This window comes from Meriones unguiculatus, chromosome 2, assembly GCF_030254825.1.
Source record: "Meriones unguiculatus strain TT.TT164.6M chromosome 2, Bangor_MerUng_6.1, whole genome shotgun sequence".
NCBI classification, from domain to species: domain Eukaryota; kingdom Metazoa; phylum Chordata; class Mammalia; order Rodentia; family Muridae; genus Meriones; species Meriones unguiculatus.
The window spans coordinates 115,190,260-115,203,381 of record NC_083350.1 but is presented as its reverse complement, the minus strand read 5'-3'; the positions used below and the strand labels follow the sequence as shown (position 1 = coordinate 115,203,381).

At 37.4% G+C, this 13,122-nt stretch overlaps 1 protein-coding gene across 3 annotated transcripts in view; it reads left to right on the top strand.

Moving 5' to 3' along the window:
* Positions 1-13,122, top strand: part of Acss3 (acyl-CoA synthetase short chain family member 3) — a 231,985-nt gene that overhangs the window by 206,344 nt on the left and 12,519 nt on the right. For all 3 annotated transcript variants that reach the window (XM_060378011.1, XM_060378010.1, XM_060378009.1), the window contains 2 exons: positions 8,072-8,153; positions 10,304-10,426. In XM_060378011.1, coding sequence (XP_060233994.1) covers positions 8,072-8,153; positions 10,304-10,426 — 205 coding nt within the window. The remainder of the gene's footprint in view (positions 1-8,071; positions 8,154-10,303; positions 10,427-13,122) is intronic.

Below are 13,122 nucleotides of genomic sequence, written 5' to 3'. Positions count from 1 at the left end.
GGGAGATAAAGAGATATGTGTTTCCCTCAATTTTAACATTAAAAAAATAGTAGCATCAATGATTACACAGCTAGAACCCATACAGTCTTTTGCTCATACTAAGAGAAAGAAATGCTTTAGGTTCTCTCTTCTAGGAATAAAAAGTAATTTCTTATTCAAATCTCAAGAAACACCTCACTCTGGACCCTGCAAGGACTACTAAGAGGGTAAAGATAAAGTTTCATATCAGAATTCTTCAGGAAACAGGAATTAGGCATTTCTGCAGCCCAAGGTTTCTGAACAGAATAGAGAATGAAGTTTATGTTTCAAGAAGAATAGCAAGCATCTGGAAGCTTTGTATTTTAGATGACTCATTATTTTGCTGCCATCATCTGCAAGTGACATTCTCGTCTTTTTAATGATTTCCTAAAACTCTGATCTCTTCTCACACAGAAATCTTTGCTGCCTTGATTATTGCTTTGCCATTCAGTATGGTCTCTTTGGAAAGGGTATCACCTAAACTAAACTACTAATTTACAGTGAGATAAAAAAAAAAATCTCATTTCATTCTGTTTGCAGGAGTTAGGATAAAGAATCACAGGACAGTAGAATGTAAAGGACAAGAATAGACATTAACAAGATCATTTGAGTATTTTTGCATCTTTCATATCCTTTAGCTCAGCATATTGTGTTTGTATATCAGAAAAAGACCCCATTATACCATTATTACAGAGGAAAGAATATCCTTTTATACTAGATGGTACTTAAGATATCAATGAGGTCAAAAGTGCTTGCTTGGAATACTGCCAAAAAAAGTGTCTATCTTATCTACATATAAATTCTCTATGTATCTTATGCTTTATTTATCTATTTCTTTATTTCACCATCTATCCATCTATCTATCAGCTATTTAAATGAATGTATGATTATATTACAAATATTTTCAACTCTGAAATCTTTCTGCTTTTCTCTAGTGTTACAATGAGTGTAGGCTCATGGTTCCCTGTTTAAACATGTATTTTTTTTTAATGTTCAGAGAAAAGTATCTGAATTTATTGAGATACCACATCTGGTTGGTGAGGAGCAGAAAACATTCCTTTCTTTTATCTTAAAAGAATGATGGATTTTTGATCATTTAAGCTGTTTTCTTTCATTTTATTTTTTCCTCACATTTCATTCATTGCATATCCCAATCCAATTGAAGCCCCCTCCCTCAATGAAAGAAATGAACACAGGATTTAATACAAACATGAATTTGTGAATGAATGGATCAGTTGAATATTTCTTCTTGTGTGCCTTCACTTTTCATACCTTTCACCTTCTCGCCGCAAACTACCTCGTGTATTAAGTCATGAACCAATATCTCTCCTAGTCAAGTACAGTGCAACCTAGTGTGCCTTGTAAACCAGGTGTGGTAGGACATTCTTGAATCTTAGCACTCAGGAGGGAGAGGCAGAGCCTGGTGGATCTCTTGGATTTGAGGACAACTTGATTTACCTAGGCAGTTGCAGACCAGCCAGGGCCATACTGTAAGACTCTGTCTTCTATAAACAAAACAAAAGGGAGAGACCGCTGACTATAAATTCATGCTTTCTCTCCAGTCTCTCTTTCTGTGACCTGGCCTACATGCTAGAAGTGAAAATTTTAAGAATATTCAAAATATTTCATTCAGATACTGTTTCATTACCAAGGTTTACATTATTCATACTAAGTTCTAGATTAATAAATGTAGAACCTATTAGAAAGCAAGGTTTGTCCTTCATTTGATCTTGAACTACTTGCTCATTATTAGTATTTTCAGACTTCCACTTATAGAAATTGTGTTCTACTGGTTCTGTTTTTTTATAATATTTTTTCTATTTAATTATTATTTTTTAATCACTTTACAGCCTGATCACAGATGCCCTCCTTTCTCTCCTTCCAGTATCTCCTTCAAACAGCCTCCCTTCTTTCTCTCTTCACTTTTTCTCAGAGAAGGGGAGGTCCTAAATGGGCATGGGTACCAACCCACCCTGGCACACCAAATCACACCAGCACTAAGAATATCCTCTCCCACTGAGGCCAGACAAGGCCTCTAGAGGAAAGGACTTCAAAGGCAGTCTTCAGAGTCAGAGACAGCCCCGACTCCCATTGTTAGGGGACCCACATAATGACCAAGCTGAACATCTGCTACAAATATCTAGGCCCATGCATGCTCTTCAGTTGTGGGTTCAGTCTCTGTGAACCCCCATAGTTTACTCTGTAGGTCTTCTTGTGTGTCCTTAACCTCTCTGTCTTCTTTAAGCCTTCATCCCACTCTTACAAACTCTCCCATCCCGCCACTCCCACCCAGCAGTGGGTGGGTTTGGCAGTGGGTTTCTGCATGTGTTTCCATCAGTTTCTGGATGAAGTTTTTCAGAAAACAGTTATGTTACTTGTCTGCAATCAAAAGCAATCTACAGCTTCAATGCAATTCCCTCCAAAATTCAAACAAAGTTCTTTATAGATCTTGAAAGAACAATCTTCAACTTCATATAGTAAGAAAACATGATTGCTGAAACGATCCTGTACACCAAAAGAACTTCTGGATTTTAAGCTATATTATAGAGCAAGACTAATAAAAACCGCATGGTCTTGGCATAAAAACAGACAAGTGGATCATTGGATTTGAATCAAAGAACCATAAATAAACCCATACACCTACGGACACCTGACAACGAATCTAAAATCATACAATGGAAAAAAGACAACATTGTCAACAAATGGTGTTGTGTAACTAATGTCTGCATGTAGAAGAATGCAAATAGATCCATATTTATCATCCTGAACAAAATTGAAGTCCAAGTGGACTTCATAAAGCTGGATTAATTAAATATAATAGAAGAGAAATTGGGAAATAGTGTTGAACATATTAGCACCGGCAAAAACTTTCTGAACAGAACACCAACAGCTCAGGGTGTAAGAAAAACAGTTAATAAATGGGACCTTATGAAACTGAAAAGCTTCTGAAAGGCAAAGAACACTGTCAATAAGACAAAATAGTAGCTCACAGAATGGGAAAAGATCATAAGCAACCCTACACCTGACAGATGACTAATATCGAAATTCAAGAAAGTAAACACCAATAAACCAAATAAACCAATTAAATGTAGGAATGGATACAGAAATTGTGATACACTTCCACAATGTAATACTACTCCACAATTAAAAACAAGGAAATAATGAAATTTGCAGAAAGATGGGTAGAACTAGAAAAGATCATTCTGAGTGTGGTAACCCAGCAGCAGACAGACACACATGGTATATATTCACTTATAAGTTCATATTAGCTATACAATATAAGGTAAACATACTAAAACCTATAATCCTAAAAAAGCTAAACAACAAGGACCCCAGGGAAGAATCTTAATCTTCATTTAGAAGGGCAAACAGAATAGAGATCAGAAGTAGGAAAAGAAAGGGGCAGGAGCCTACCACAGTGGACCTCTGAAAGAGTCTGCCCAGCAGGGTATCAAAGCAGATGCTGAGACTCAGAACCAAACTTTGGGCAGAGTGCAGGGAATCTGATGAAAGAAGGGGGAGACAGAAAGAACTGGAGGGGACAGGAACTACACAAGAAGACAAGCAGAGCCAAGAAATATGGGCCTAGGGTATCCTGCAAAGACTGATGAATCAACCAAGGACCATGCATGGAGAGGACCTAGACTACCTGGTCAGATGGGCATGGGCAGCTTAGTCTCCATGTGGGTTCCCTAGTAAGGGGAGCAGGGGCAGTTTCTGGCATGAACTCAGTGGTCAGTTTTTTGATCACCTGCCCCTGGGGAGTACAGCCTTGCCATGCCACAGAGGTTGTAGCCAGCCTTGATGAGACCTGATAGGCTAGCGACAGATAGTAGGGGAGGAGGACCTCCCCTATCAGTAGACTAGAGGAGGGGGATGGGAGGGAAGAAGGAAGGACGGTGGGGCCAGGTGGAGATGAGGGAGGGGGCTACTGCTAGAATACAAGGTGAATACATTGTAATAAATAATAATAATTATGATGATAATAATAATAATAAATGGAGTACAGAGCTAAATGGAATTCCCAACAGAGGAATCTAGAATGACCAAGAAGCACTTGAAGAAATGTTTAATGTCCTTAGTCATCAGGGAAATACAAATGAAAACAATTCTGAGATTCAACCTTACACCTGTCAGAATGGCTAAGATAGAAACTCTCAGGTGTCAGCCATGCTGGTGAGGATATGGCACAAGGGGAACCCTCCTCCATTACTGGTGGGAGTGCAAACTTGTACAACCACTTCAGAAATTAATCTGGTGGTATCTCAGAAATTTGGGAATAGTTCTATCTCAAGAACCCACTATACCACTCCTGGTCATATACCCAATAGATGCTCCATCATACCACAAGGACATTTGCTCAATTAAAACTTTTGACCCAAAATTTGTCTCACCTACAGAAAGTGTAGGGATAAAGATAGAGCAGAAGACTGAGGGACTGGCAAGGTAATGAATTACTGGTCCAACTTGAAACCCATCCCATGGTAGAGAGCCAACTCCTGATGTAACTGCTGTTTGTTGACAGGAGCCTGGCATAAGGGTTCATCTGGTTCTTAATCTTCCTGGATATTCTTTCTCTTCCATAAACTCTACCATGATCACTCCACTGGTTTCCAAACATTTTATACTTACACTTTGTCCATGTGGTATTATCATCAAACTTTTAGGACTACTGTTTATTTCCTTTGTTTGTGTGACAAGATGAGACTGCCCTTGTACTCCTGATCTCCCTGAGTTTACCTTCTAAGTACTTGGATTATGCCATTAGCCACACTACCTCACCAGGCATGCCTTTATCGACATCATAAATGATGGCTCAGCTTTTGAAAATACAAATTCAGTGTGAAACTCAAACTACCTATCTCTATACAACTCCAGTTAAATAAAACACGAGGAAACAGCATTTTTTGATCTAAAAGGAGGCTTACACATAATTCGTGTTTATCTTCAAGAATGAGGTTTATTAGAAGGGAAGGACCTCAAGGTTGTGAATCAAGCTTCAGGTGAGAGGGAGAATGTTAGGTGAAAACAATATGATTTTTGTTAATATCTAACATGATGGGTCCTTAAAGGGAAGGTGAAGTTTCTCTTTAAAAAAAAATTAATTACACTTTATTCACTTTGTATCCCCCCTGTGGTTCCCTCCCTTCCTCCTCCTTCTGCCCCTCCCCCAGTACACTGATAGGGGAGGTCTTCTTTTCCTTTCTTCTGACCCTAGTCTGTTAGGTCTCATTAGGAGTGGCTGCACTGTCTTCCTCTGTGGCCTGTGAAGGCTGCTCTCTCTTCAGGGGGAGGTGATCAAAGAGCAGGCCAATCAGTTCATGTCAGAGACAGTCCCTGTTCCCATTACTATGGAACCCACTAGGAGACTGAACTGTCATGGGCTACATCTGTGCAGGGGTTCTGGGTTATCTCCATGCCTGGTACTTTGTTGGAGTATGAGTCTCAGGGAAGACACATGTGCTTAGATTTTTTGGAGATCTGTTACTCTCCTTGTGGAGCTCCTGTCCCCTCCAGGTTTTACAAATTCCCACTTCTTTCATAGGTCTCCCTGCAGTCCCCTCAAAGGTTGGCCATAAGTCTCAGCATCTGCTTTGATAGTCTGCAGGGCAGAGCCTTTCAGAGGCCCTCTGTGGCAGGCTCCTAAATTGTTCCCTGTATTCTCCTTCTTCTGATGTCCATCCTCTTTGCCTTTCCAGATAGGGATTGAGCATTTTAGCCAGAGTTCTCCCTCTTGATTAGTTTCTTTAGGTGTACAGATTTTAGTAGGTTTATCCTATATTATATGTCTATATGAGTGAGTATATACCATGTGTGCCTTTCTGCTTCTGGGATAGCACACTCACTATATCTGACAGAGGGCTACTGTCCAGTATATATAAAGAACTACAGAAGTTAAAAAGCAACAAATTAAGTAATCCAATTAAAAAATAGGAAACAGAACTAAACAGAGAATTCTCGATAGAAGAATATCGAATGGCAGAGAAACACTGAAAGAAATGCTCAACGTCACTAGCCATCAGGGAAATGCAAATCAAAATGACCCTGAAATTTCACCTTAGACCCATCCGAATGGCTAAGAACAAAAACTCAAGTGACAGCACATGCTGGAGAGACTGTGGAGAAAGGGAAACCATCTTCCACTGCTGGTGGGAATGTAAACTTGTACAACCACTCTGGAAATCAATCTGGCACTTTCTCAGACAATTAGGAATAGCGCTTCCTCAAGATCCAGTGATACCACTTCTAGCCATATATCCAAAAGAGGCTCAAGTACACAACAATGATATTTGCTCAACCATGTTTGTAGCAGCTTTATTTGTAATTGCTAGAAGCTGGAAACAACCAACCAAGATGCCCCTCACCTGAAGAATGGATAAAGAATTCTGGTACATCTACACAATGGAATATTGCCCAGCAATAAAAAAACAAGGAAATCATGAAATTTGCAGGTAAATGGTGGGAACTGGAAAAGATCATCCTGAGGTTTCTCTTAATAACCTGGCAGAAGCTTCATTAAAATAAGAGAGATGAGTGAGTTGAGTGTGGGGATTGTGGGGAAGGTGCACAGGTGCATACAAAACAGAATTTTTGATTTTCTGTAGATACAGAAAGACAAACACGTGTTTTACAAGATGTTTCTAAGTACAGCCTGCTCTCATTATGAAAAATATACATGTAGATAGCTGGCTCTGTATTCCTCTGCACTCTAAACTCCAAACCCTATTATCCTTACACCAGTATGGATGTCTGTCATAATTTATTATCATAACTTCATTTTCTCTTTTTCTCATAATGTAATAAAGAGGTATTTCTGAAACCTGTGTCTTTCAAAAAAATGACACTATGAGTGTTAGAAGGGACTTATAGCATGATATATTTTATGGGAGCAATTGAGAGTGACCGCTTCAATGTGCATCCGCACCGGGTTTATTCTTGTTTATTTAACCGATAATTTGCTCCACTCATCATTGCTGCTCCTCCTAGCCCTTTGCAGAGTTTGATTTTTCACTAAACGTCTGTTTTACATCTCTCCCTTTGGCATCTCAATGATGCCCTTAACGTATTTGTTAGAGGTTGTTATATTCACGTTACATGTCAGTGTTTAAAATCGACTTTTACTCCTTTTTGCAAAAATGTTAACATGCCGATATAAAACAAACTGATAAAGCAAAACTATTTACATGATGGTTTAGAAGGGATTAGCATGGTAAAGTCATTTGAAAGAGCCTAGGGGCCTTATCACCTTCAGCCTGCTGCCTTTAAACAGATTAAATGATGGTCAGGAAAGGTAAGGGCTGCAACGGTGGTACCATTGAGTCAGCATTTCTGTAGCTTTTGCTGTTGTTTTGCATTTTGAGATTACCAAATTCTTTCACATGAATGTTCTGTAATTGCATAATATCTTGAAATAATGATATCTTGTTCTTGAGAGAGGGAGGGAGAGGGAGAGAAGGAAAGAGAGACAGAGACAGAGAGAGAAAGGAAATTAAGAGTCTGAATAAGGGAAAAGTTGAAATACTGGCTAAACGTGGTGGCAAAGGGAAATGTCAGCTTGGATGTCCAGGCGGTAATCAAAGCTGCTCCTACATGGATTAATCTTTTCTGACACAGGTGGAAATAAAATTCAATGCTAGTGTGCTTTTTATTGGAATAGGCTTCTGACCTTCTGGCCCCCTCTCATCTCAGCATGGAAAATCCTGTTTTGGGTAGATGTGTCATGTTGCCTCATCTCTCTTTCACTTTCACTTTTCAGTGTAATAATTAGCTTAGTGATTTATTTTAAACTGAAAGACTTGGCATTTCTCATGAAATAGTTTATTTGTATTACAATGTTGTATGTGTCCTGTTAAGAAACTATGATTATTCTTAAATAATTATATTATGATATTATACTCTTCTTGCCCTCAAATTAAGCATGATGCTCCCAGCAAAATAAGGGTCTGCATCTGAATAGATGATTTCGTTAGCCCAATGGGAAATAATATTAATAGTCATCATTGATTATCGTTACTATTTTGTTCATAGAAATGTTATCTTCTCTGTGTTTAAGGTTGCCATTACCACCTGGGGCTTTTTCAGGACTCTGGAAGAATCAGGAAGCATTCAAGCATTTATACTTTGAGAAATTTCCTGTAAGAACTTTAATATACTTTATAATTTTATGTGCTTTTATTTTTGTCTTTTTTTTTTACTATGAGTATCAGAATATTTTGAAATTCAAGCCAGTAAAATTGGACTCCAATAATTTTAGACTTCTTACTGGCATCTTCTGTACAGTCTGAGAGCAAGCAGGCAATTGGAACTAGGAAGTCATTAGGAGCCCCAATGTCCTCTACACTTAGTTACATGAGTAAATCTAATGGATCTTCGACCCTATTATCTGTGTTTAACAGCTTCATTTAATCTTTTTTTTTTTGTCTTAAAATATCATTTTATTTCTAAATAAATAAGTGGTCAGGGACAGTATTCTTAAAGCCTAGCCCCTTGTTCCAGGGACCTCGATGACAAAGTTTGTCTTCCTATGTGCCATTTTGTTATTCATCTGTTACCCCATGCCAAGGTGATGTGCGCTGTGCTCCTTGCAACACTTTGTTAATAGTACACCCTACCCTCACCTTGCCCTTATTGTGTGCCAGGTAAAAGCAAGTGAATGATGAGAATATCCTCAAAGCAATGAATCCAAGTAGTTAGCATTCTGTCTTTCCTGTGTGTGAGTGAAGATAGATGCCCCTTTCAACTAGACAAATGGCCAGGATTAAAATAGCTTTCTTTAGAAAGACACCTCAGAATCAAGTGACCTCAACGGCCAAGATTGAACATTCTCCTGATCAAATGTGGCAGAAATATTTGTCATTTGAGTTGACTCCAGTCAGCCAATTTGGTCTTTATGATGGGCCATAGGTAATTCATCAGAGTACTGATACAATTCATTATCACATGATAATGATGACAAACAATATATACATGTGATTTTAACATGATTAACTTTAGGCTCAAAAGCCTCAGTTCATGGTCAAACTCCATGAAGTACTTCTCCATTTTGCCTTGATTCCTTACTTTAGGCCTCTCATGTACAGGCTGAAGAAAAAAGCATGGGTGAAGCAACCTAATTGGAGTTCATACAACTTAGTCGTAATACAACTGAGGCCGTAACCAGAATAGCCTACCCTTCACTGTTCCTCTAGATGGTCTTTCATAATTGCAGAATGCAATAAGAACTGCAATTATTAAGGGTTTATGGTGTTTCTGCCCTCTGCTGTATATACCATTTTGTAGCAATCACCAAAGTCTGGTGAAGAAGACTTTGGTAAGTCATTTAAGAGAGGAACATACCAACTATTAGAAAGGTTAAGATACACAAATAGTCACTTGTTTGGATTTGGATTATTTGGTACCCAAGTATCAAATAAATTAGAAGTATTAAAGAAAATAATATGTATTTTTCTTTTTACTTTTTATTCTTGATTTTTCTTTCTTTTGTAATTCATAAACCAACAAAGATGTGTTACTTAAGGGAAATATTATATTTCATATTGATTATTAAGCTGTACTGAGGCCTGACTTCAATCCCAATCAATGTCAATGAACTTGTGATTTCTTTCTAGAATTTTTATAAAAACATTTTGAAATAGATAAAATTTGAGATAACTCTATTAAAAATTTCTTTGTTATACCAAAATATATCAGAAATGTTGAGCCAGCACTTCTACATTTAAAAAAAAGTAATTGGTTTCACAGATGTTAGAATTCTGAGTTCAAATACTTACTGAACACATGTAAGGACATTTTTACTTATTTCTGGTTGTTAAAGAAGCAAAAAGAAAAAAACAAACAAACAAAAAAAAAACCCATCTAGTTATTGTTCAAAACCAAAAGCAATTTAATCTCAAAACTGACATAATCTGATTGGCCTGCTCTTTGATCACCTCCCCCTGTGGGGGGAGCAGCCTTATCGGGCCACAGTAGAGGACAATGCAGCCACTTTTGATGTGAACTGATAGACTAAGATCAGAAAGGAGAGGAGAACCTCCCCTATCAGTGGACTTGCGGAGGGGCATGCATGCAGAAAGGGGAGGGAGGGTGGGATCTGGAGGGGAAGAGGGAGGGGCTTATGGGGGGATACAAAATGAATAAAGTGTAATTAATAAAAAATTAAAAAAAAATAGTCCTGGGCTCACAATGAATCCATTTAGGTCACATTTTACATTTCACCAACCTTTAAAATGGTCATGCTGTTTCCTACCACTGCATGCTTACTAAACACATGTGTTCTTGTTTTCAGGGTTATTATGACACTATGGACGCTGGCTACATGGATGAGGAAGGCTACCTGTATGTTATGTCTCGAGTGGATGATGTCATAAATGTTGCAGGCCACAGGATTTCTGCAGGTGCTATTGAGGAGGTATTGATGAATACTGCTTTCACCAAGTACTGACTCTGAATAGTAGTGGACTGAAGAAACACTGAGGTTTCACCTGAATACTGGCCAGACCTTCATTTGTGAGAAAGACTAGATTTACCTATCTGTATTTCTCTGTTTCTTACTGTTACATGGATTTTCATCTTCTTCACACTCGCTCTTTCCTATATTCTAGGTGAGTCATTTTAAGCAATTGCACCTACTTGTTCTTTATGGAAATGCCTATGTACATTTGCTGTTTGCTACCTGATTCTGTTCCATGATTTAGCACTGCTTCATAATCATGCTTGGTTTTAGCCTTCAAATGATTTGAATTAACTACAGTTTTCATCTCAATACCTGTCATTTTTTTTCAGTGTGATTTATATAAGCATCCAACATTGTGCTTTTAATTTTATTTTTAATTAATTGGATAAGTATATTTTAATTAATAAGCTGGTATTTTATATTTGTAGGTTTTGTATCCATCATTTGAAGACAGCATAAAAATAATTTCAACAGTGCAAATGAATTACTTAATATTATCTTTATATTCTGACCCTCATAACTCTTGGCAAACTTGGATTTTTCTTTGCTAATAAGATTAGGCCTAACATAAAATTTCATATAAATGACATAAGTACAGTATTGCAAACAGTTGGGTTAGAATATTTTTATAGGATAATATCTTGGTGATCTATTGAAGTTTCTGTGGGCATCCATAATTCTGTTCCTTTAACATTCCCATATAGAATTACATTGCTTGGATGTCCTGATGAGTTTATATATCTATTTATCCATTGGACAAATGAGTTGTTCTATTTTTGGACAATTGTCCATAATAGTTTTACATTCATTCAATTTCAGGTTCTTTAGTTGTCAACCATTTTATTGCTGTAGGCTAAATACTTACAGTGTATTTACTAGGTAATATGAGAGTACCTATGTACATTTAAGATAAATTGCCAAACTCTTCTTAAGTAGATGGACCTTTTGTATACCCGTTGGCAGCATTTGATAATTATTTCTTTTTATCCTTTGTAGAATTTTGTATTGTTACTAATCTTTAAACCATTCAAATAGGTGTATAATAGTAGTTTATTATGTTTGTTTTTCACTGAGGTAACATTTTAAAATGTAGATTGAACAGCTTTGCATGCTTATTAGTCATGCATATATATTTTGATAGACTGTCTGAAAAATATACTTGTTTTGTTTAAACGTCTTGATTAGCATTTTATTTATATAGTTTTTTTTCCAGTATTATTTTCTTTTTCCCCACTGAATTAACTAGTTCTCAATTAATTAATAAGTTCTCAATCTAAAGGTGATGACACCTGTAGGGGTCAAATGACCCTTTCACGGTAGTTGCCTAAGGTTATCAGAAAACACATTTCTATTGTGATTTATTATGGTAGCAAAATTACAGAAATGAGGTAACAATGAAAACAATTTTTTAGTTGGGGGTCACCAGAACACGAGGAACTGTATTAAAGGGTCACAGCATTAGGAAGGTTCTGAACTACTGCCTTAACTTAACTGCCACAAGCCAGATATCTGAGTGGTCTGTTTTCAGCTCACAGATTTCATGAGTCTGGGAGGCTGTCATTTGCCTGGGGCCAGGCTATACTGATACTGCAGCTCTGAAGCGCACCTCGGGGTCAGAGAGTATGTTCTCCGCGTTCACTGCTCTTTCTCAGTAGCGGGTTTGCTGCTCTTCAGCTTTTACAGACATGATGAGCTTTCCTCTGGCTACAACGAATGCTTTCACCAATGTTGACTGTTACAGAAAAATCCAGTGACATTATATCTACAGATTGGCTTGGGAAAAGTTACGACTAAATGACTTTGACTTTCTAATCCATGAGCTTTATGTACTTCCTTGTTGTGGTATGTACTCTTTGATACTTGATGATTCCATAATATATTTTGTGAAAATATTTTGGCAGATCCATAGTCAAACATTTGATGCTTAGCTATTGAAGGTACTGTATGTATTTTTAAGTAGTTTACGAATACTCATTGCTAGTAAATATAATTATTACAAACTATTCTAAACTTTGACGTACTCTGGTACTTTGCTAACTATATGTTATTAATTATATTTTTTTCTTTAAGTATCTTGATAGAGTCTGTGGACAAGCCTACTGTCTGTGAATGCAGTTTTTTTCCTCTATTTTTAATCTTAGGATCTTATGCTTATTTTTCTGCTGTTTGGGAACTAGATAAAATTTCCAATGTAATACTAGTAAGAATTGTGAAGCCAACAAGATGGCTAACATATTTATGGCACATTTATGGCCATAACCCATTTATGGTTATGGTGATTTTTTTTGTTTTACTTTGTTTTGTATGGACGTAGAAGAGCAGAATTTCTGAAGCCAGTGGTGCTTTTCTTGTTTCATACCTGAAGTGTGAAGGAGTTTTGTCTCTGATATTCATCTAGGTTTCCAAATATGAAACACAGATATATCTTGGTGAAGTTTTCAGCTCTCAGACTCCTCCACATTGAGCCTCCATCAATTTATCCGTTCAATTTTAGGTTTTCTTACCCTAGCACTTGGTCCTGTGGATTTTGTTCCAGGAGGGTGTGATTGTCTTCTCCCTCTTTTGCCTTCTCAGTTTTCCTGCAGTGACCTGCCCTGTGCCTTCACTCTTTAATGTATGCCTTCCCCAAAACAAAACACAACAAGATAAAA